Below are 23,778 nucleotides of genomic sequence, written 5' to 3'. Positions count from 1 at the left end.
TTGATTTAGACAATCCTGATCTATTAAATGTGATTAAGACCGATTTTCCTGATCCAGGTAAAACAGTGGACTTGGCCCAAACAATAACTCCCATTATTTATGCAAGAAAATCAAACCATTTAGAAGCATTCACAATTCATTGCACATGTCTTTTTTGCCATTTGAACTTTAGAATTTTTTTTGTACCAGAGATTAAAAAGTAAGTATGAAAGGATCCCCACAAACAGATTTTATTTTTTAACTCTAATACTTAAAGTTCTTTTCCCACAAGTGTGGTTTGTAAAAAAACAATCCTTTCCCATTTGGCACGATTAGTACATACTAGTTGTTGCAAAGCCAGTCAGGTGTGTTAGGCGGAGTATATCTAGCTAAAATCTCATGTAAGTTTCTCTTCAAAACAGCCGCTTCTTCAAAACACATACAGCCTTATAATTTAACATCATCCAAAGGAACAATACAAATAGAGAATTTTATATTTTCCAATAGGTCAGATCTGTCAATACTTAAAGCAAAAGATTTTTATCTAACTGCACTGAAAAAAAACTGATATTGATGACATTTTATGGCATAAATTCCACAGAACATCCGAGGTTCTCCAAATTAATTGCTTTGTCCATAAACTACTAGTCTGCTACCCAACTCTATGTTTTGATAGGCATATTTCAGGAGTGGGAAACTTCAGCCCACAGATGTTAATGTACTTTTCTGAAACCTTGTGACTGGGCAGACTAGTTAGGGCTGATGGGAATTCATCTGCAATGAGCAGGGCACAGTTTTCCCAGCACTATTTTCTTTCCCCATGGTGCAATCCATGGACTCTCAAGCATGGTTTCAACTAATGCACCTACAGGTGTTGGATTAATGAAAAGAATTCATAGCACAAATAATCACAATATCAAGCAATTATAGGATATACCAGAAGGCTGCCGAAGCAGTGCAGTATCATACTGATATTTTATCTCCTAGACATTTTCTTTCTTTAAGAGGTCTCCTTGATTTTCCCTCTGCCTAACCTACAGGCAAAGAAACAGGTACAACAGGGTAAATTGTTTTTATGTTAAACAGTTAAAAAAAACCTATGAACTTATGACAGGCCATTTACCTACACTGCAACAGTACTATAGTATTTATGTAGCCTATAGGTAAATTAAAAAGCTGCTGGTTAAACATGTTTCAAAGGGAAGCAATATTGGTAAAACCAGCTAAGCAAGGTCCATTTTATACCAGTTTTTCTAGGGCAGACTGGAGGGGGAAGGGGTCAATAAGGGGAAGGGGCCCAGTGACTTAAGCAGAAAATCGTAAGTACATTTGTCAAGGTTTAAAGTGGTGAGAGTTCCTGTACCTTAATGGTTGTGTGAAAGGGAATTTCAACAGGCCTTGTTATCTGGTTATGGGCCAAGTCAGACCTGCTGAAATTCTCTCTTCTATTAAAGATACCCTGCCAGCTTCCAACACTTATCATAAGATATGTGGTATGGATAAGAAAACAAAGGCAGAACTTTTTTCCTTCAAAGAAAATGTAGAAAGTATGAGGCTGCTTATTTCGAAATGTGATCAAACCAAAAGATACAGGCAGCGGCATAGTTCTGTTGATGGAAAAATATAGACACTCAGCTCAGGTTTGGGAGTTGTTCTGATGTAACAGCTTTTGAAAACAAAGTACAGCAACTTCTTGACTACATGGTTTGAAGACATCAAATGAAAGGGGGGGGGGAAATCTCTGCCCATCTCATTACTGATTAATTTCTTTTTTCTATTACTGACTTTCACCTGCCTCTTACTTACTTCTCATAAAGAGGTTATTCTCTGCTGAAGCAAATTAAAATGTAAAGAAAGAAATGTACATCTGATATGTTCAAATTTAAAATAAACCTTTTCCAAAAACCATTTAAGAGCCCTCGAAAAGCAACTAGAAAGTCACCTCTTTACAGAGCTACCCACTGTCCCACTCCACTGGTCATACCTATTGTAACAATGAAGTAATTTGTCTTTTTCTCCATTAGTGGTTCCTTTCAAAGCACCTGCTACTAGTAACCACAAAGTGCAAAGGACCAGACAGATTTATTAGAGTGGCACAAAGACAAGCTACAGGAGTTCTTGCCCAATTTTTCATCCTGTAAAAAGCAAAAAGCAGCAAATTCACAATTTATGTGCTATTCCATGGGAATAACATCCACTGCACACAATGAGTTTCACTTCTGAGTAAAAACAGCAAGGACTCAACAGTAACTTTCCCTGAATTAATGGAAAGACTTCCTTGCATCAAAACAAAGGTTTGTGTCTCTTTCTACAGAAGTTGCACTCTCCCCAAATTCTGCTCCAGAAAGCTAGGAAACCTGTAAGATTGAACACATTTTGAGAGATGATATAGGGACTGAAAAATGGCAGAGGGTAATGGTGGAAATGTCTGCCAGTGAAGTTGACCAGCAGAGCAGTTATGAAATTCTAAGCTATTTCCCTAATTACTTTATAGAAACAGGGAATGTCAGTAAGGGACTTGTTAGAATCCAATTTCCACTTCCCACATAGAATAATTTCTCCAAGGAAGAAGTAGTCAATGCCAAAATTATCTGCATCCTCCACTACACTTTACGTCATTGAACATTCCTACTTTTACTAACATCTTTCTTGTGATGCATAGTGTTTAGGATTGAAAAGGTAGTGTGTCTACTAAATGAGAAGAATACAAATGGAATTTATTTTATTCCGTTACATCCAACTGGCACACAATCCTTCCACATTGTTAAGCGCAACGCTCTGTTGAAAACTGGCATGAAGTAAGATGTGTTTCAACAATGAAAGTTTTCCCTGATGATAATCGGGTAATAAATTTTTAACAATTGTGGGAAATCATAAACTTGTACTGAATGTTTAGATTAATATTCCAACAACTTGTGCCCAATAGTTGCTGATCCAAAGAAAGTCTTCCTTTTAAGCTGTTTAAACTCCAAGCTCAAAGTCTTGTTTAAAATTTCAAATCTATGTTTTAATATTTTATGTCTAGGATGCAAATATATGCAACCTCTCCATCAACTCTGACCAGACCAGTGTTCAAGGATCGTGGGGGTTCACTCCTAAAAACACTGAGAAGGGAAAGAACACAAAACTGTAAAACTGTAAAAGCATAGGATCATTGCATAATGGATTTTCATTTCTAACTTTGATTTCGCAAAAATACTCTAAAAATGTACTGTCAACACTTGGTGAAACATCAGGCCCAGAAGTATCTTGATGAACATATTTAGGATAGATAAGAATAAGATGCAGGGTCCAAGAGGATGTGTTACGAACATAGTTCTTCCTGACTGCATGACAGGGATGCTGATTGAAACAAAGCTTCAAAGGGCTAAAAAAAAAACTTGTTTCTGATATGGAAAAGGCACAGAGTTTATTTTTGTAGGTACTAAGGACAGGAATTTTCCATTTTGAAATAAGCAATACTTTCTTTGATTGAAAAGAACTTGCGCAAAGTTGGAGATTGATAAACAATCTTGGAAGAGCAGCACCAAAAAGTGTGCGTGATCCTGACTTCCTCATCCTATCTTACGAGACAGATCACAACTTCTGTCCCATAATGCACAAGATCAAAGTATATGTTAAGGAAGGTTATGTGTGCTTGTTATGCATTTCACAGATTAGGAGACTATATATATATATATATATTCCCTTCCAGTTATAATATAAAATAGCTGATTTTCAGTCTCTTCTTATCACATAATACTTAAATGATATTGGATAGCATTTCTTTTTTCATTTAAGGAAAAGAAAAATATGTCACTATCTGATACTATGTGTACTTATCAGAGATCAGTTCTCCTCTACTATGAATATAAAAATTTCCCATTCTTTTTTCCACAAAACATATCTTTCAAACAACCCTTCTATGTGCTAAAGGACTTTAGAAGGAAAAAAGGATTCATATTTCAAAAAGTGTTAGATGAAGAGCCAGTGAAGTGGTTTGAATATCAAACTATGACTCTGGAGACCAGAATTTGAATCCCTGTGCAGCCAAGGAAACCCGTTGGGTGACCTTGGGCAAGTCACACTCCCTCAGACTCAGAAAAAGGTGAAAAGCAAAGGTCTCTGAACAAATCTTGCAAAAAAAAACAAAAACATAATAGGCATGCCATATGTTGCAAATTACTTGAACACACAAGCAACATACACTTTGGTCTATTGTAGTACAGTTATGGAAATCTGCGAATTCCCAAGTGTTGCTGGACTCCTACTACTATGGGTCACAGCAAGAATGGCCAGTGTGTAAGACTGTTGGGCACTGTCTAATTGTAATATCTGAAGGGCTGCAGTCACTCACGTCAGCTGCAATATGCCCCTTTCTGAAGCAATAAATGCAATTACTTCATCCATTAATAAACTATGATGGTGAATGTCAAAGCACAGGAGCTACTGAAAAAACAAAGAGGGGTACACTCAGAGAAACCTTCAAAGTTTACAGAAATAATATTTTCAAATAAGGGGAAGAACCCCTAAGGGAGTAAATAGGCAAAGAAAAAAACTTAAGAGAAAACAATTTATTTATTATTTATTTACTACATTTATATCCCGCTCTTCTCACCCCGGAGGGGACTCAGAGCGGCTTACAAATCAAATGTACATACAATATATTATTAGCATAGCACAATAATATAGCATAGCATAGAGCTGCTGAACTTGCAGACCGAAAGGTCGCAGATTCAAATCCCGGGAGCGGAGTGAGCACCCGCTGTTAGCTCCAGCTTCTGCCAACCTAGCAGTTCGAAAACATGCCAATGTGAGTAGATCAATAGGTACCGCTCAGGCAGGAAGGTAACGGCGCTCCATGCAGTCATGCCAGCCACATGATCTTGGAGGTGTCTACGGACAATGCCGGCTCTTTGGCATTATTATTATTCTTATATAATTATTAATTTATTATTAATATATTAATTATTAATATATTAATACTATATAATTATATAATTATTCTTACCTCTGTCTCCCCCACTCCAAAAGAATACTACCTGAAGCTCCAACATGCTCAGTAGTCACGGAGTTGAGAGAATTTTAAAAAAAAGAGAGGAGGGGGGAATATAATGGCTGCTTTGTGCTCTTTATAGCCACCTGTAGTAATATGGTTGGATAAATGGGACTATGGCTATTCCATTTCTGTTGCAGGCTGCATTTGTACTTTCATATGATACATTCTGGCCTATCAGTGTGGAGAAAGAAAGGGTCATCCAAAACCGAGGAAACTGTCTACATCGTCCTATAAGGAGGATCTGAATGAAAGGAAATTATGTTTTAATCCGCCTCCCAATTGACAAATACTGTTTAAAATAACAGAGAAAGGAGAAAAAGTTTCCTGAGGATAAAAAGATGCCAGACTGTGATTTACTCAAGTCTGTGGCTGAGAAAACTATGAGATACAGACCAGGGGCCGGGCTGTGGCCCAGCTGGTTAGTAGCCTGCTGCAATAAATCACTACTGACCGAGAGGTCGTGAGTTCAAAGCCAGAGTCGGATTGAGTACCCGACCGTTAAATAGCCCCAGCTCATTGTTTACCTAAGCAACCCGAAAGACAGTTGTATCTATCAAGTGGGAAAATTTAAGGGCCGCTTATGCGGTGAGGCTAATTTAACTAATTTACAACACCATAAAAACGACCAGCAGCGTGCATGTCGGATGAGGAAGTACTCCATCAAAAGGACTCGTCACAGTGGATGATGAAACAGCAGCTCCTCCTGTTGCCGGAATCAAGCATACCCTCACAAAGCCAGAAGCTGGAAAGTTAAATAGCCTCTGTGTCTGTCTGTGTGTTGTTTGTCTAATGGCATTGAATGTTTGCCATATATCTGTACATTGTGATCCGCCCTGAGTCCCTTTCGGGGTGAGAAGGACGGAATATAAATACCATAAATAAATAAATAAATGTGTGTGTGTCAGTTGAAAACAATATCCCTACCTCGAAGAAGCAAAACCACCCATGACCAAATAGGGCACCATAATTACTCTTGAAAATGAGGTTTAGGTTGGGTAGAATATTTTATTCCTTAATTGTATTTGTGTCCTGCATTTTCCCTAGTGAGCTCAAATGGCATACAAGGCTCTCCTCCTCTACAGTTTATCTTACAAATCTCAGTTCAACACTAGTATAACCACTACATTACACTTACACATCTTTCCTATGACCAGAATGGTTAGAGCTACTTGTAGCTATAAAACATTGGGAGGCAATAATTCAATTTGCTAATTTTTGGAATTATATGTTGTTGGCATCGAATTGTGCCTGTTGTAAGGCTGCCCTGAGTCCCCTTCGGGGTGAGAAGGGATGGGTACAAATGTGGGAAATGAATAAATAAATAACATTCTGGCTTGGACAGTACATTAGAAAATGGGAAAGACATAAAGCATGGGGAGTGTCTTTATACTTTCTTGACAGCCCATCCGTGAAAAACAGTATTACAAGGTTCAGGATATCCAGAAGTGTTTTTCTTTTGGGCAGCAGCTCTGCAAAGTTTAGTGAAAGTTTCACTTTTTTATAATTTGTCTGAAAATAGTAACAACTTTGTTTACATATCAATTTCTGGCTTCTAAAATGCAACTGATATTTCTTACATTTGCTTAAAACAGTTTCCTTCCCATTGCAACTCTTTACAATTGCACGGCTTCACAACATAAACTAAATAGAAATTAAGTAAAAGGAAGTCACAGCAGAATGGAGCTAGATGAGCATTATCTACCACAAAAATCCCAATAAAGACTGCCTTCCTGTGATTAATTCTACATACTTTTCCTTGATGTATCAAATCATTGAGTGCCAAGGCTCATGTTTCATGAAGAATTGCAAAATACACAATAATCTTTTTCTCATGATGGTAATTAGGGATTTGCTGATTTTTTTATTTATTAATTCAAATATTTGTATTATATCATTAATGCTCAAAATGGCTTACTATGATGTAGTTATACAATAACACAGTTATAGTAACATTTTGTAGCAGGTCATTCTCAAATACTATAAGCAAGAGTTACATGATATACAGTTGCCAGAGAATTGTCCACAAGTATATAGGTTGGAAATGCATGGGGCCAGAAGTACTTTGGGTTTGATTTTTTTTCCAGTTTTTGGAATATTTCTGCATACATAGTAAGGTATCTTAGAGGTTTACCAAAGTCTGTAATGTGAAATTCATTTATGTTTCATATATACCTTATAAGTATAGCCTGAAGGTAATTAAAAAATAATGTTGTGCATGAAACCAAGTTTATGTGCATCAAATCATCAAAAAGCAAAAGGGCCATTATCTCACACACTCATGTGACCAACTTCGGATTCTGAAGCATTTCAGATTTCTAGATAAGGGATTTTTACTGGTGTTCCCAGTGTTACTGCAACATAACAATCCTGATAGAACGAAGTCTATCAGGAGAGTGATCACATGAAGCCTGGGTATTTATAATGGCCAACACTTGGTCATCCCCTACTCAAGATGCCAAACAAACAAAATACCTGGCGAAGATGCATATGGCAGACGGAAATAAAACAAAACTTAACTCGATCAGTTAAAACATAATGCTAAAATCCTAATAGATATTTACAAAGGAGTAAAGGCTCTATAATTTGGTTTTAAAATTCTCACTTCCCCAAGAAATAGATAGTGCAATTCTGATAGACAACAGATAGCTGAAATTAGACATTCCCTTTCTTTTGTGCCCAATGGATTTATACATGTAAATCTATCATAGGCATGTTTTTTGAAACACGTAATTTGTTTTCTTTAACAGACTTAATTTGTTTCCTATCATTCCTGTCACAAGCTAGCAAGGGAAAGACTCAATCAGGGCAGTATGATAAAAATGCTTATTTTCCCTATTAGCTTTGACACTTGTTGAGGGAGACTAATGTATATGTTTAATCACTAATTAGTACACTCTCTGAACTAGCAAAAATTCTACAATTTGGTCATTTGAAAATGTTCTTCTATTCCACCTGCTGGTTCAAGTTGAAACAGAAATTCTTGGGTGTGTTTTCACCTCAAAAAATGATGGAGAAAGACTAGCTTGTTAGGGGAAATAAATGCAAATTCCTTTGCCTACATGGTCAATGTGTTGGTGTAGCAGAGGGAGGAACATGGAAGAGGGCATAAAGACATCAGCATAATCATACAAGTTTAGTATTTCCAGATTACCCAGAGTTTCAACCAACCTATAGTTTTAAATCACATCACCTAAATACCAATGCTAGATGGGTGGAATATCAATATTAGATGAGTGGAATATGTGTTTAGACATAAGACTGTACTTGCCTGTCACTTATCTCACACGCTTATGGTTACACATGAAAATCCATGGATTTTCAGAAAGCACTGAAGATAAAATTGATGTTGGTTTTACAAAAGAAAATATAACCTAACGTATATTTTTCAACCAATACTGATAATTATGCCACTACATTACCTCTTTTTAAAAAGATGTTGTAAGTTTCATGTTGACTTTGACGTATAACCTTATCATAGCATTATTTTTGGCACAATGTATTCAAAAGAGTTCCTTCCTCTGAGGCTTAGGAACTATAACACACACAAAGAGGCACAGTAGGTTTCCCTGACTGAGAAAATATTTGAACTCTGGTCTCTCCAAGTCCTTTTCTAACACTCAAACAACTACTTGACACTGATTCTCAAGACCACTTACCTCAGAATATACCTCAATAGACTCAATATAATTTATTTCTGAATATACAATATTAGCATCCACTCTATTTAATAATTAAGATGTCTACTTGAAGTAAATGCCAAAGAGGTCAAAGAAAGGAAATATAACAATAATAATAAACTTAATAAACTTTACAGCCTGCCACCATCTCTCCAAAGGGACTTCGGGCGGCTTACAAAGGCACTCCAAGATGCAACATAACATAAAATGATAAAAAAAGTACATGAGTATAAAAACAATAACACAGAGAATTAAAACAACCCCTGCCAACACATGTAACATAAAATCAAAATACAATTTTAAAAACATCTGTAGATAAAACTAGCTGCCATTGATTCACAACTAAGATGCCAAGTGCCAACTTCATATGGGCCCATTTAGCCTATCTAAGTCAAAAGCCTATTTGAACATCCATGTTTTCAGACTGAATCAGAAAGATTGAAGGGTGGGACTTCTAAAAATTTTACAAAGAAAGATAACCACAGAATATGCTTACAGTAATTACCAGAACCTTTTGCTCCAGAGTCACTTAATAACAGCTCCACACTCAGCCCACAAAGGGCATGATCCACTAAAAAAAAGGGCTGTGCAGAAAGTGGACAGGGACAAAGAGAGATCAAGGGGAGGGGAAATGGAATAGGCATGAGGAATACAGTGTACAGTGTTCCCTCACTTATCACTGGGGTTAGGTTCCAGGACCACCCGCAATAAGTGAAAATCCGTGAAGTAGGGGCACTATATTTATTTTAATATTTATACATTATTTTAGTAGTTATACACTATTTTAAGTCTTTATCAACCAATTGTGTGTTGCTAAATCACCTCCTCCTCCTCCCGTTGCTGCTTGGGCTCCTTTTCTCTCCCTTTGGCTTCTCTTTCCTTCCTTCCTTAGGCTGTAAATTGTAATTTTTATGATTTATAATAGTCTTTTAGAGTTTATTGAAAAACCGCAAAACAGCGAATCCGTGAAAAGTGAACCGCGAAGTAGTGAGGGAACACTGTACTACATTATACAGATGCTCCAAACAATGGAAATGTATATGTGCATTGTGATCCGCCCTGAGTCCCCTTTGGAGTGAGAAGGGAGGAATATAAATACTGTAAATAAATAAATAAATAAATAAATAGATGGCCTAAGGATTTTTTTAAAATGACTTCACTGTTATATTGTCTTTTGTATTGAGCAAACAGAAACTACCTTGTAATGATCTAGAACAACCCATTTTTTGTTGTGTGGAAATAATACCTTATGGAGCTAAGCTATGTTAGGGGTGAGATTCCAATGATTTTGGAGTTTTAAATTTTATTTCAATTATTTTTTCCCAAGCTCTAATTAGAGTACAACAATCTTTGCACTGGTCCAATTGCAAAAATTATATTAAATGCAATCTATTTAAGATCTTCTCCTGTAGGAGGTTCATATATATATACAGATTCTAGACATAAATGTGTAATAAACTCATTTAAAGCACACTTCTGCCATTCTTCTTGTAAGAAAGAAAAACAGATCATAAAGAAAATTGCATATTACACATATAAATTAAATATGATGACGTGATGCAGCCAGAAGGTAAGCACTTTCAAGTTTCACTAGTTTTATTGTGAGAGATAAACACATCCTTACATTAAAATAGACAGACTTTGGCTTGATCATGCTCATGTTTTCTGAGTCCTGCACATAGGTTGACAGCTATTTTACTCCACAGGTGTCTCAATTACACTACATTTACCTTCTGCTGCCACATTATACCAATCATATTTTTGAGCATGCGTGGCTTTTGAGAAAGCTCTTGGACAAGAGTTTCCAGAAATGAACTACTTCTCTTCATGCAGCACTTGCACCCCCTTGTGTTAAATATGCATACCTTATTAATACTAGGAACTGGCTAATAACGTAATTTAAACTTAATATACAGCCATGTTATTTGTGTATTATTTGTCTAAACAATAAGTTACCACTATATGTAGAAACATAAAATAGAAAGAGCATGTGGGGAAATTTCAGTAAAGCCTCAGAGAAAAAATTCTAACAGATCTAATCCATCATTTTAATGAGTTCAGTAACAATGCAGATAACATTCCCTCTTCTCTCATGCTTGTAATAAAATATTCATCTTTAAAGGCTGCTTAAGAAAAAGTAGCACATGCTGTAAATGTTTTAAGAAATTTATTTAGTAAGTTATACATGAACATTTCAACATTTGCTGTTTTATGCTACTTACACTAAGACAGGTTTTCCTGATATCTTGGGATGCCTTAGAAGTTCTGACATGGTCTCTTTTGTCTCTTCCATTCTCTCCACATCGCTGGAATCCACGACAAATATGATTCCATAGGATTCAGCATAGTAATTCTTCCAAATGCCTCGGATTCGTTTTCCGCCTCCAAGATCAAAGATTGTGACTTCAAATCGACCTTGTTTAAGGTCAATTTTAGAAAAGCCAACTGTTGGAGCCACATCTTCAGGAGATTCTGATAAAATTGAAGAATTAGTTATAGGGAAAAGTAATGATAAAGCTGTTTATGCCTAACAGAATGTTACTTCAGAGGATCACGAAACATAAAATATAAGAAGCTGTCACTGAAATAAAGAAAAGGAAGGTATGCATGCATCTTTTCGACTGCAGTTACACTGAAGTCACATGAAAACTCCTGAACAAGACTTTCTGAAATGAGCAAACTTTATTTCATATGGAAAGGAATTATCATCCTGCAATAGATTCATAGGAATTAGTAAATTGAGTAACACTGTCTCAAAGTGATAGTTCAACTATGAAACATTATTCACACATACTCCAATCATTGTCAGAGGTATTTTGATTGTGCTTTTCCTGCATAACAGGGGGTTTGACTAGATGGGCCATGTGGGTCTCTTCCTACTCTATGATTTGTTTCTTCCCATACAACTGTTGCCAGGTAAAGTAGGGTGTGTCTGTGTGAGAATTGCGAACATGTTTGTTGTTTATTCGTTCAGTCGCTTCCGACTCTTCATGATCTCATGGACCAGCCCAAGCCAGAGCTCCCTGTCGGTCATCGCCACCCTCAACTCCTTCAAGGTCAAGCCAGTCACTTCAAGGATAACATCCATCCATCTTGCCCTTAGTCGGCCCCTCTTCCTTTTTCCTTCCATTTTCCCCAGCATCATTATCTTCTCCAAGCTTTCCTGACTTTTCATTACGTGGCCAAAGTACTTAATCTTTGCCTCTAATATCGTTCCTTCCAGTGAGCAGTCGGGCATTATTTCCTGGAGTATGGACTGGTTGGATCTTCTTGCAGTCCAAGGCACTCTCAATTTTTTCCTCCAACAACACAGTTCAAATGCGTCTATCTTCCTTCCACAAACATGACTAAGCATCAATCACAAATACCAAACATTAAGGGGTGAATAAATCTAGGTAGTATTTCATATTCTCAATTGCTGTTGATGCCACTTCACTCCCTTTAATTATATTCCACACAGGGACTCAAGGCAGCTTAGACATTATGAACATTACAATTAAAAACATACAAAAAGCTATGTTAAAACTGAATTAAAATCCATATTCAAAAGATGCACTCAAACAGACTATACGAACAATAAACAACACAGTTTGAAACAATACAGAACTTACTGATTTTTCAATCCCAAAAATCGGTCTGAATGAAAACTAGTTTTAGCCTGCTGATGGAAGGACACCAACGAAGAAGCAATTCAAATTTCACTAAAGAGGACATTCCAAAACGTAGTGTCAACCACCCAGAAGCCCTCTCTAGTGTTTCCACCAACTGAAAGTAGGAAGACTGAAAGAAGGGCATCTCTTGTGGATCTCGGGGTCTACATGGGCTTATACTGGGAAATATGACCTGTCAGGTAACCTGGATCAAAACGACACAGGGAGAACTAACATGATGTAATAGCTTGAGCACTGGGCTATGACTCTGGAGACCAGGGTTCGAATTCTGGTTGGACATGGAAACTCACTGGGTAACTTTGGACAAGTCACATAGTCTTAGCTTCAAAAGAAGACAAAGGGAATTCCACTCTGAACAAATTCTGCCAAGAAAACTGTGATAAGATTTGCCACAATTATAATTCCCTCTCTCAAACTTACTTTACCAGACATTAGCTGCTTGGGAAAGAGATCCATTCTGCTGGTATCTGACCATGGATGAATTTGGTGGGTTAGCCAGGAGAGGTTATGTAGTTAAATTTAGTTAAGCGTACTTAACTTAGTAGCTGGTACATGATTCTGGCCAATAATTCTATCAGTAATAAGTATACCCATGTGTTAATTTACTGGGGAGAGCAGAACAAAGAAGGGGGAAATGTTAGCATTTCCACAATTGAAGGGGGGGAAACAGTCTGGCAAATTGATATACCTTCCCAATTATACTCTAATACAAAAATATCAGTCGACCATTTGTTATGCATGTACAATTTACTGCTTAAATTGCTTCCTTAATTATACCCCAAAACAGTATCATAAAAGAAGCTATACCTACAACATTGATTTTAATGTAAATTTTACTGATGTATGCTCATTACTGTGTTTTGCTACAAACAGGACATAAAACACCTATAAAAGAAAAAGAAGAGGCAAAGAACTACTATTGATTTTTCTATCTTGTACTAAAAATGAAAATGCCTATTTAACTCAGAGACATATTTTACATTCGGTACACTGAAAAACAAATTTAAATCAACAATTCCTCAAATACTTAAAAATATTGAAACATGTTTTTGACTGAGTTCATGACATTTGGAAGCAACAGGTTACTCTGCTTTTATAGAAGCAGTATTTTCCTCTGTAAGGATAGGTATTCTTGTCATGATTCAACAGGCTTTTGTAAATGCAGGATTTCTGGATACAGCAAATGCTTTACAGCAGTCTACCATGCCATGTGATGTATGTAGTAAAGTGCTTTTGACATTCAAGGAAGCAGCAACCTTAATTTGCTGCATTTACATTTTGTTATGTGCCTCCAAGCTGATTCTAACATATGGTGACTCTCAACAAGTTTGCTTGGCAAGACTGATTTAGAGGAATTTTTCATTGCCTTCTTGTAAGGTTGAGAGAGTGCTTCTCAAGGGAACCCGGAAGGTTTCCACATGTCTAAGAATTCAAATCCTGGTTTCCTAAAAGTCCCAGTTCAACATTCAAACCACTACATTGCACTGAATCTTGTTTTTACATTGATCCTAATATTTTGGGCTGTCTCAAAGTTTTAGAAACACTAATGTTGAAGACAACTGGTAGGCTCCTTGCAAATTTTATTTCTTTGTTTCTTTTTATTTGTTTATATCTTTGTCACATATATCAAGAGAGAAAACAGATTAATAAATAAACAATGTAAAACTATAGTACAATTTAAAACCATTTTAAAGTATTTAAAAGCAATGTGCACTTAAACAATGTGCCCCGAGACTGAATTTCACAACCTTGCCAGGTTATGATATCAAAAGCTTAACATTCAGGTTTACAAGAGCAGGGCATTCCACAACTGGGAAGACCAGCCTAGAAACCTACATTCTCCAACTGCCTCCAGTGAAACCTATGGAAGGATCCCCATGAGGTAGAAATAGATATAACGTATACTCAAGGGGAACATTCTGTCTCTTCAGAGCCAAAAGGCCCATAATATTTTAATAGCCTTGAATTTTGTAATCAATGTACTTTGCAGTGAATTTTTAATGCATACATACATACAATCAGTATGTTTACATTGCCTGTATTAGTCTTGTCAGGATGGGGAGGGGGTGTTGGATTTTGTAGTGGAAGCAAGGCAGCCTCCTTCTTTTCTGCCCTACATCTGCAATGTTTTGTGCAGGATACAGATGAATCTAGTAATATAAATAATATCTACTTTATTTCTAAGACACCTACTATACAGATACCACAGAAATTCTAATGAATATCTCTATACAAAGAACAACCATGTAAACAATGGCATTTCATTGACTTGACATCATCCGAAGCAATACGAAGCGCAAAAGAAACAAATTGGTTTCTAAAAGTGAGACTTGCAAGATGAATGAGCAAGAACAGCTGCACATATATACACAACTTTCTTCCACCATCCTGATAGTGCATTTTCTTTATTTGGGATTCCAAATCACTTTTTGAAAAAGGTTAAATACCTTCAACTTAAAAGTATTGAAAGGTCCTGAAAGTGTTACATAAGATGCAGTCCACACTGTGAACAACGGGAAAACATCTCTTTATACTTATTTGTTTTTTGGGTTTTTTTTCTTAATAGCAGAAGATAGCACTTTGAACAGCATATCTTGCTCCAGCAAATGGAATAAATGTAAAATGTATCTGCTTTAAACAGTGAAAGAGCCTGCCTTAATACTTAATGAAAAAGCTTTCCTAAAATGACAGGTTCAGAACAAAGCTGTTACCTACCTCCCTGAATTCCTTTTACTGTTGCAGTTTTTCCAGCATTATCAAGGCCCACCATGATTAATGTCACCTTCCTTTGAAGAACAAAAAAGGTTATCATACTTTTATGAACAAACATAGAACTGAATTCTTTTTAAAGTATATGCATGCATGGCAATCATTATAAATTACTTATTGTTCTATATAACACAAGGAACAGAATATTGCACTTTGAGAAGAACAGAATTAACAAGTGCTGGCATCAAAAAGGCTCACAAAGAGGCAAAATAGATACAGAACAACAGCAAAGGGAAGAAGGACAGCAGAGACATGGGTGACTAGAACAATATGCATTCATTTCAATTACATATGCAGTACAATTTTGGAACTATGAGTCTGTTCCAAAAGCTTCCTTTTAAAGGGTAGGAATTTAAAATACAGTCAAATAATTTTGGCAGGAAAATGCAAATCAGACATTAACAGACAGAAAGAGAGAAAAGAGATGAAAGAAAGGAGAGGGGACAAAGTCAAGAGGAGGGATGATATAAGAAAAATAAAAGCAAATGAATTGCATTCAGTTTTGAAGAAAGAATTCTTCAAAACTGTTGCTGTGCCTCAGAAAGCAGAACCAATGTTTAGCTAAGCTGATAGGGGGAAAATTCATATGGTTGATCAATAGCAAATTACATTTAAAATAGGAAAAAATTAACAAGTATAGCCTATTGTTGTGGCAAACTCTTTGTCCTACATTCACACCTTTCACAGTTAAGAATTTGTTTATGGTTGCATGATTAATTTGATTGAATTTTATATCTTTCACCGTGTCTTGTAACCCACATTCAAAGTTAATGCTGAAACAGAATTTTCAAAAGTGCAAAATTAGGACAAGACTAATGACCAACTTGGGTATGCACAAGAAAGGGATTGTAAGGAACCATAAAAAATTAATTTAAAGAGACCTTTTTCAGCATAATAGTAAATCAGACTAGGATGCACTCCTCTAATGGAAGGATACATTTTGGTGAGAATTCTAGGTAAAAGATACATATAAATTAATTCCAGAACAGGAATTAACTTTCAACAAAGTGTGTTAATGTTAAAGCAACTGAGAAGATCCATAAGGTAATAATCTTTATCAATATTGTAGCTGAGGGGAGTGAAATTATTAGAATTTGGTATATCATTTACTGTAAATCTCTAAAATATGTATGAGCTGTTCAGGCTATCTGACAATAAGAAAAAAGCACTTTAAATAATAATAATGATTATTACTATTCCTTACTTGCCTCTCCTCATAGCTTAATGTGGGTTACAAGATAGTTAAGGATTCTATAAAATACACATTAAAATAAACAGAACTAAGATTAAAGCACAAAATGTAAGTTTAAAACTCATAATTAAAACTGACTGGGTAGGCCTGCCAGAAAAGATAAGTCTTCAGATGGGTTTCAATTTCCAGCAGTTCATTTAGCTGTTCGAGGTCTTCTGGCAGGTCATTCCAGACTTGGGATGGCTGATGAGAAGGTCCTCTAGGTGATGGTTGCCCGTCGGGTTATGCCTGGTTGGAGTTGCCCCCCCCCCCAAGAACCTAATTCTGCAGGATGGATCATACGGGAGAAGGCGACCATGTAGGTAACCTTGACTCAAACTATGTAGGGCTTTAAAAGTCAAAATAAACACCTTGTACTTCCACTAAGGCAACCATGGCACAATGGTTTGGCCTGTATTGTAGAATTAATAATTTCCCCTATCCTTTCACCAAAATATAGTGAAAATATGTACAAATGTGATATGTTTTAATCCAGGGGTCCTCAAACTTTTAAAACAGAGAGCCGGTCCAAAATCCCTCAGAGTGTTGGGGGGCCGGACTATAGTTTGTAAAAAATACAAACAAATTCCTATGCACACTGCACATGTCTTATTGCAAAAAATATGAGAGAACAATAAAAGTAAAGGTAAAGGTTTTCCCCTGACATTAAGTCCAGTCATGTCTGACTCTGGGGGTTGGTGCTCATCTCCATTTCTAAGCCGAAGAGCCGGCGTTGTCCGTAGACACCTCCAAGGTCATGTGGCCGGCATGACTGCATGGAGCGCCGTTACCTTCCCGCCAGAGCGGTACCTATTGATCTACTCACATTGGCATGTTTTCGAACTGCTAGGTTGGCAGGAGCTGGGGCTAACAGCGGGTGCTCATTCTGCTCCCGGGATTTGAACCTGGGACCTTTTGGTCTGCAAGTTCAGCAGCTCAGCGCTTTAACACACTACGCCACCAACAGGGGGCCGAAAGAACAATACAATATTTAAATATAAGAACAATTTTAACCAACATAAACCTACCAGGATTTCAATGGGAAGTGTGGGCCTGCTTCTGGCCAACGAGGTAGTCAAGTTCATTAGGTTTGTTGTTGTTGTGTGCGTGCCTCCAAGTCATTTCAGACTAAGGGCAAGCCTAAGTCTAAAACTGAGGGCTGGGGTCAGGTAAATGACCTTGGAGGGCCGCATCCGGCCCACGGGCCTTAGTTTGAGGACCTCTGTTTTAATCCTTAAGTTGGATAGCATGGACTTGAACTAATTTAAAACTGATATAATATAAAAGGATATATATAACCACTTGGATAGAGAAGCAGCATGGCATAGTGGCTTGAGTGTCATAGTGACCTGAGTGTTGGAATAGGACACTGGGGCCCAGGATTTGGATGTTGCATCACCATGGATGACTCACACTATTTCATCTTCAAGGAAAGACTATTGCAAACCCCGATTAAACAAATCCTGTCAAGAAAGCCCTATGATAGGTTTGCTTGAGGGTGACCACAAGACAGAAACAACTTGAAGGTACACAACAACAATTGCTAAGTATTGTCCTCCTAGTTGTGAGAATATTTAATGAGTATTTAATTTATAAACATGAATCAGTCAAGCAAACAATAATAGGATTCCTATAGTATCACAAAGATACGAGCTATAGTTGCTTCTGTTTGTTTATTGTTCACAAGAAGTATGTTAGTGCACACAGATCATCACTCCTGTTTGGAGAAATCCAAAGCAGTTTTTTTTTCTTTTCTTTCTCAGAGAAAGTAAGGAATTGTAAGCCAAGTATAGACTCAGTCTTCAATTATGACTTAACAAGCAAAGCAACAAACCTGGTCGTAACAAAACACTATACCACCATTTTTAGTTTGTAAATTGGAACAAAACAGAACTCTTCTCATGAACAAGAAGATGGGTCTCTCTCACCATTCTGCACAAATGTAGCTAATGAAAAACTACAGAAAATATTAAAGCTTTGCCACAGGACCAATTTAAGCCACCATTAGACTCCTTGTTAAAAATTCTATAATAACTTTGTTTGGTAAAGTTTATTTGCTATACAATACGTGTAATTCTTTACCTAATAGGTTCTCGCCACCGCTTTAGCCAGTTGCAGCAATTGGCCATGAGGCTATACATTCCTATCCAATAGCCATTCAGAGTACCACACCAAATGAACGGTAGATGCAATCTGGAAACAGATCCTTAAGCTTCAATCAAAGATGTACCGATTTGGAATAGGTATGGTAAGAAATAATCCTGCTAAAATTAAAGAAAGGGAGAGTGGAAAGTACAATCAGTAAGAAGTTAGCACCGACATTTACCCCCAAGACTATCATAATAAAGATTTGTTCTATTAGTTAGCCCATTAAGCATTACTGTGTATAGTGAACATTGAATTCAGAAGTTTCCAAACATATTTGGCCTACCCCTCCCTTTTCAGAAAAAAAAATACTTAGTGCGTCCTTGGAAATCTACATTCTTTAAGTGAACAAACAGAAAGATGCAGTGACAAATTTGCATTCTTTTACATATCTGTTTCGACCTACATCCTACAACATGATAAGGAAGTTGTAAGTAAGATACCTGGGAGCTTTAAATTACAAAATTATTTATGACAATCACCCATAGTAACATTTGCATTACACAAAAAGAATACTAATTTTAAAACAAAAATATGAATAACATTAAAAATAATCCTAAAGGAAGAAGGATAAACCCAATATGCTGCTAAAAATGAATTAAATTGTTTAAAACATATTGCACTTGCACTACTGTTAAGTGTTAGTCACATAATTCAGAAACAATCTAAATTGAATGTCATACAAGTCACCTATTTATAGTATAGTACTGTAAACAAGTCTGTAAACATGCACACATTCCTGCCAGTAAAAGCTGGACTTCCCAACAATGCCCAACATACTCGTCTGCTAACATTGACTGGTTATAACTTGCATATCAACTTTGTTTGGAAAATAAAGTAATTACTATGACTTTAACTCTGTTACACAACAAATAAAACATGCATGCTCTAGGAAGGAATCTGGCCCATATCCCTTCTATAGAAGTTATTTTTCCCAAAACAATGTTTTAAATCGGGTGTCTAAGCGTCTATGGTTTTTTTAAAAAAAACTTTTCCTTTTTATGTTTCCACTTCTTCTTCTTTCTAAGCTATTTTCCCAATGGAGCGTTAGCATTGTAACTGTCGTTTCCACAGGGTTTGTTTTGGGCATCCTCAGGTTGGCGGCGCGCATGTCTTCATTGCTGGTGTCCATCCATCTTTTCTTTGGCCGTACACATGGTCATTGTTCTGCAATCTCCAAATGTAGTGCTGTTTGGGCTACTGAGGTTGGTTCTCTTCTCATGACATTGTCGTACTACTGTAGTCTTGCTTCCTGCAATTTCTTGCTGATCGCTTTTATTCCTAGTCTTTGACAGATGTCATCATTTGGCACATGGTCAAGAAGTGTCAAGCCAAGTGTCCATTTCAGCATTTTCATTTCCATTGTGTTAAGGGCTTATTTATGTTTCTTTGTTACAGTCCAGCACTCTGCCCCATAGAGGGTTCCTGGGCAAATAACTGTAGTGTAGATTTTAAGACTTGAGTTGTTTAGGCTTTTTTGAGTCACACAGATTGTCAGTAGTTTGCCACCATTTTAACCAGGCTGCATTTATTTGTAACAGTATGCCTGGCATTGTGTCACCATCTATGGAGACCAGTGACTTTAAGTATTTAAATTGGGTAGCCTTCTTTAATCAATGCCCCTCCCCAATTTCACTCAAGGCTACTACATGGATCGTTCAAGTGTCCCTAAGTGGGAAATACTGACCACTTTGGGAAGCACTGATTTATTTTGTACACTTAAAACACCGGAGTCCCCGATGGCAAAACAAGTTAAATTGCTGAGTTGCTGAACTTGCTGACCAAAAGGTAAGCAGTTTGAATCCAGAGAGTGGGGTGAGCTCCTGCTGCTAGCCCCAGCTTCTGCCAACCCAGCAGCTCGAAAACACGGAAATGTGAATATATCAATAGGTACCGCTCTGGTGGGAGGGTAACGGCATTCCTTGCAGTCATGCTGGCCACATGACCTTGGAGGTGTCTATGAACAGTGCCGGGTCTTCAGCTTAGAAACAGAGATGAGCACCAACCCCCAGAGTCAGACACAACTAGAAGTAATGTCAGGGGAAAAGCTTTACCTAAGACACGGTATTAAAAACATTGTTTTGGGGAAAATAATTTCTGTAGAAGGGATAGAGATACCTGTGGTAAATATGAGCCAGATGCCTTCTTAGAGCATTTCCATTAGCATCAATGCTCTGTGGTTTGTGTAACCATCATCAAACTGGATCCAAGATTTTCTGTGTAATCATCTGCATAGTTAAACCACTTTTTTCAATACTGGTTTGAAACTGACTTAAGTGATCTGTGTAAATGTGTCTTTTGAGCCAATGTTTGGAACTGAAACTGGTTTCTTAACTTAGACCCCTTTCACACAGCTATATAAAATCTACTTTGAAAAGGATTATATGGCAGTGTGGACTCTGATAACCCAGTTCAAAACAGACATTGTGGATTACCTGCCTTGATATTCTGGGTTATATGGCTATGTGGAAGGGCCCTAAAACATTAACTCTCCTCCTCTCCAGGAATAATCTGGTAACTTTAGTCCACCTTTCCCTGCTTTAGGTCTGCAGCAATTGTTTTTATGAATCGGATAGCCTTCATTTCTCCCAGTACATAATGCATGACAAAGTGTACATAACTGAACATCAAGATGGAAAATCCCACAATATCTGCTTTGAACTGGGTTATCTGAGTCCATACTGCCATATATTCCTGCTCAAAGCAGATAATGGAGGATTTTAATCAGCTGTGTGGAAGGAGCCCCAGTGAAGGTGAATGAGGAGTAAATCAAGGTTTGGAAATTCTTTGCAAACTTTGCTGCACCTCTCTTTAACATTGGAGATCATAAGAAAGTGGGGTCATATCTTTCATCTGGATTAAATCTGCCTTTGTATAGCACTGAAGGCGGGAAAGCAAAAATTACATACACTGGATGACATTCACAGAAAACTGTCATGAAAGAATGTCAGAAATAGGTATCACACAAAATATTCTTCAAGGAAGGACAGCAATGACATAGGATTTCTACATGATCAGAGAATTGTACACAAACGTGGCGTCTGAAACCAATTACAGTGTTCCCTCACTTATCACTGGGGTTAGGTTCCAGGACCACCCGCAATAAGTGAAAATCCGTGAAGTAGGGACGCTATATTTATTTTAATATAGTGCTTTAAATGCGATTTCCTGCTTCTTAGCAGGGGGTTGGACTGGATGGCCCATGAGGTCTCTTCCAACTCTACTATTCTAATATTTATACATTCTTTTAGTAGTTATACACTATTTTAAGTCTTTATCAACCAATCCTGTGTTGATAAATTGTCTCCTTCTCTTCCCGTTGCCGCTTGGGCTCCTTTTCTCTCCCTTCGGCTTCTCCTTCCTCCCTTCCTTAGGCTGTGAATTGTAATTTTTTATGTTTTATAATAGTCTTTTAGAGTTTATTGAAAAACCGTGAAACAGCGAATCCGTGAAAAGTAAACCACAAAGTAGTGAGGGAACACTGTATATCCGTTTCTGCCAAGAAAATATTCATCTCGCCACACATTTAATTAAAAATCTTAGGTTGGCTCTCAACACAGAAACAGGCAGAGCAAAGGAACAACTAAATATCAAATCTAGCAAATCGAAATGGTTCAGTACTATGGAACTGTGCAAGTTATAATCTTACAAGGTCTACTAGAGTGCTGGTGCCTCTCCAAACTACAAATCCCAAGATTCCATAACATTGAGTCACAGCAGTCAAAGTGGTGTCAAGCTGCATTAATTCGACAGTGTAGATAAGATATGGACAAAGTTGGGCCCTCCGGGTGTTTTGGACTTCAACTCCCACAATTCCTACTTCCCTCCCCCCCCCCCCCCTCTCAGCAGCTTAAGCGGCTGAGAGGGGAAAGGAAAGGGCCTGGGGCTGTTAGGAATTCTGGGAGTTGAAGTCCAAAACACCTGGAGGGCCCAACATTGCCCATGCCTGGTGTAGATGCTCACTCATCAGAGTTCTGTGCCTTGTGTGTGGCTTTACCATGAAGCCGCCTGCCCACTTATGGCGAGAAGGAGTATTTACCATGAAGCTGCCCCGAGTCCCCGTTGGGGAGATGGTGGCGGGGTATAAATAAAGTTTTATTATTATTATTATTATTTAGCCTTTGAGGCATTTAGGCGGACGAGTACTCTGTGTCTTACCCGGTCATTCATCACCGTGGCCGCTGGGAGAAGGGAACGCGTGTAGAGCAGGCCTAGAGCCCCGGGAGCGGGGCCTGGCCGCCCACATCCCCGCCTGGCCGGCAGATCAGGCCCGTTTACTTTCCCTTCACAGCCCCACTTCTGCTTGGCCCGTTGCTCAGACGCGGCCTTCACCGCCCGGCCACGTGACGGTGTTTCCTCCCGTTGCTCCCGCCCTCTCCCCACAACGTCACGCCGCCGGAGCGCGCTGATTGGCCAAGCCCCCGACAAGTTCGATAACAACGGGTGCAGAGAGGACGCGTAACTAAGCCGGTTGCCCATGGTTACGGTGGGAAAGGGGAGGGGAAGTGAAGAAAGGGATTAGCCAATGGTAAGTGGACTCTGGCTTGATTGAAAGCTTTCTCCACCAGTGTTTCCCAAGTAGGCAAGTAGAGAAGGAAGAGAGAGAGGTGTGATGCCTTTAAGAGTCAAGGCAGGGCTTATAGTTTGGTAATGCTGGAAGGCCCTAGCAGCTCTAACCATTTTCCTGGGTGTATCTGCACTGTCGAATCAATGTAGTTTGATACTTTAACTGCTATGGTATAATGTTATGGAATCCTGGGATTGAGAGGTTGGTGAGGCATCAGCTCTCTTTGGTAGAGAAATGTAAAACTACAACTCCCAGCATTGAGTCACAGCAATTAAAATTGGTGCCAAATTTATTTATTTTTATTCAAGAAATTTATTTCCTAGCTTTCCCCACTCAAGGCAGCTTACAGCCAATAAAACATATAACATACAAGTTAAAACCATAATATTAGGCATGAGTTGCTGCAAGTTTTCCGGGCTTGTATGATCATATTCCAAAAGCATTCTCTCCTGAGGTTTCGCCCACATCTATGTCTGTTTGAGGCAAGTATGAATGTTTCGATTGGCCACCTTGATTAGCATTTAATGGCCTTGTACCTTCAAAGTCTCAGACAAGAGTTCTTTCTCTCACCCTGACCTTTCCACAGATATATAAACCCCTTGCCTAGTTTCCAACAAACCTCACAACCTCTGGGGATACCTGCTATTGATGTGGGCGAAATGTCAGGAGAGAATGCTTCTGGAACATGGCCACACAGCCCG

The 23,778-nt window shown here is 37.9% G+C and overlaps 1 protein-coding gene across 4 annotated transcripts in view; it reads right to left on the bottom strand.

The window, feature by feature from the left end:
- The window catches only part of arl13b (ADP ribosylation factor like GTPase 13B), a 51,027-nt gene extending 28,146 nt beyond the window's left edge, over positions 1–22,881 (bottom strand). For 3 of the 4 annotated variants that reach the window (XM_008107742.3, XM_008107739.3, XM_062974908.1), the window contains exons 1-4: positions 22,669–22,881; positions 18,448–18,629; positions 15,081–15,151; positions 10,917–11,166 (exon numbers count right to left, since the gene is read on the bottom strand). In XM_008107742.3, coding sequence (XP_008105949.1) covers positions 10,917–11,166; positions 15,081–15,151; positions 18,448–18,506 — 380 coding nt within the window. In that variant the 5' untranslated portion in view covers positions 18,507–18,629; positions 22,669–22,881. The remainder of the gene's footprint in view (positions 1–10,916; positions 11,167–15,080; positions 15,152–18,447; positions 18,630–22,668) is intronic. The other variant, XM_008107740.3, reaches the window with a different exon arrangement.
- Between the last annotated feature and the right edge of the window lie 897 nt (positions 22,882–23,778).

Source organism: Anolis carolinensis, chromosome 3 (assembly GCF_035594765.1).
Source record: "Anolis carolinensis isolate JA03-04 chromosome 3, rAnoCar3.1.pri, whole genome shotgun sequence".
In the NCBI taxonomy this organism is placed as follows: Eukaryota; Metazoa; Chordata; class Lepidosauria; order Squamata; family Dactyloidae; genus Anolis; species Anolis carolinensis.
The sequence above is the reverse complement of the archived record's forward strand: the minus strand, read 5'-3'. Positions and strand labels throughout refer to the sequence as shown.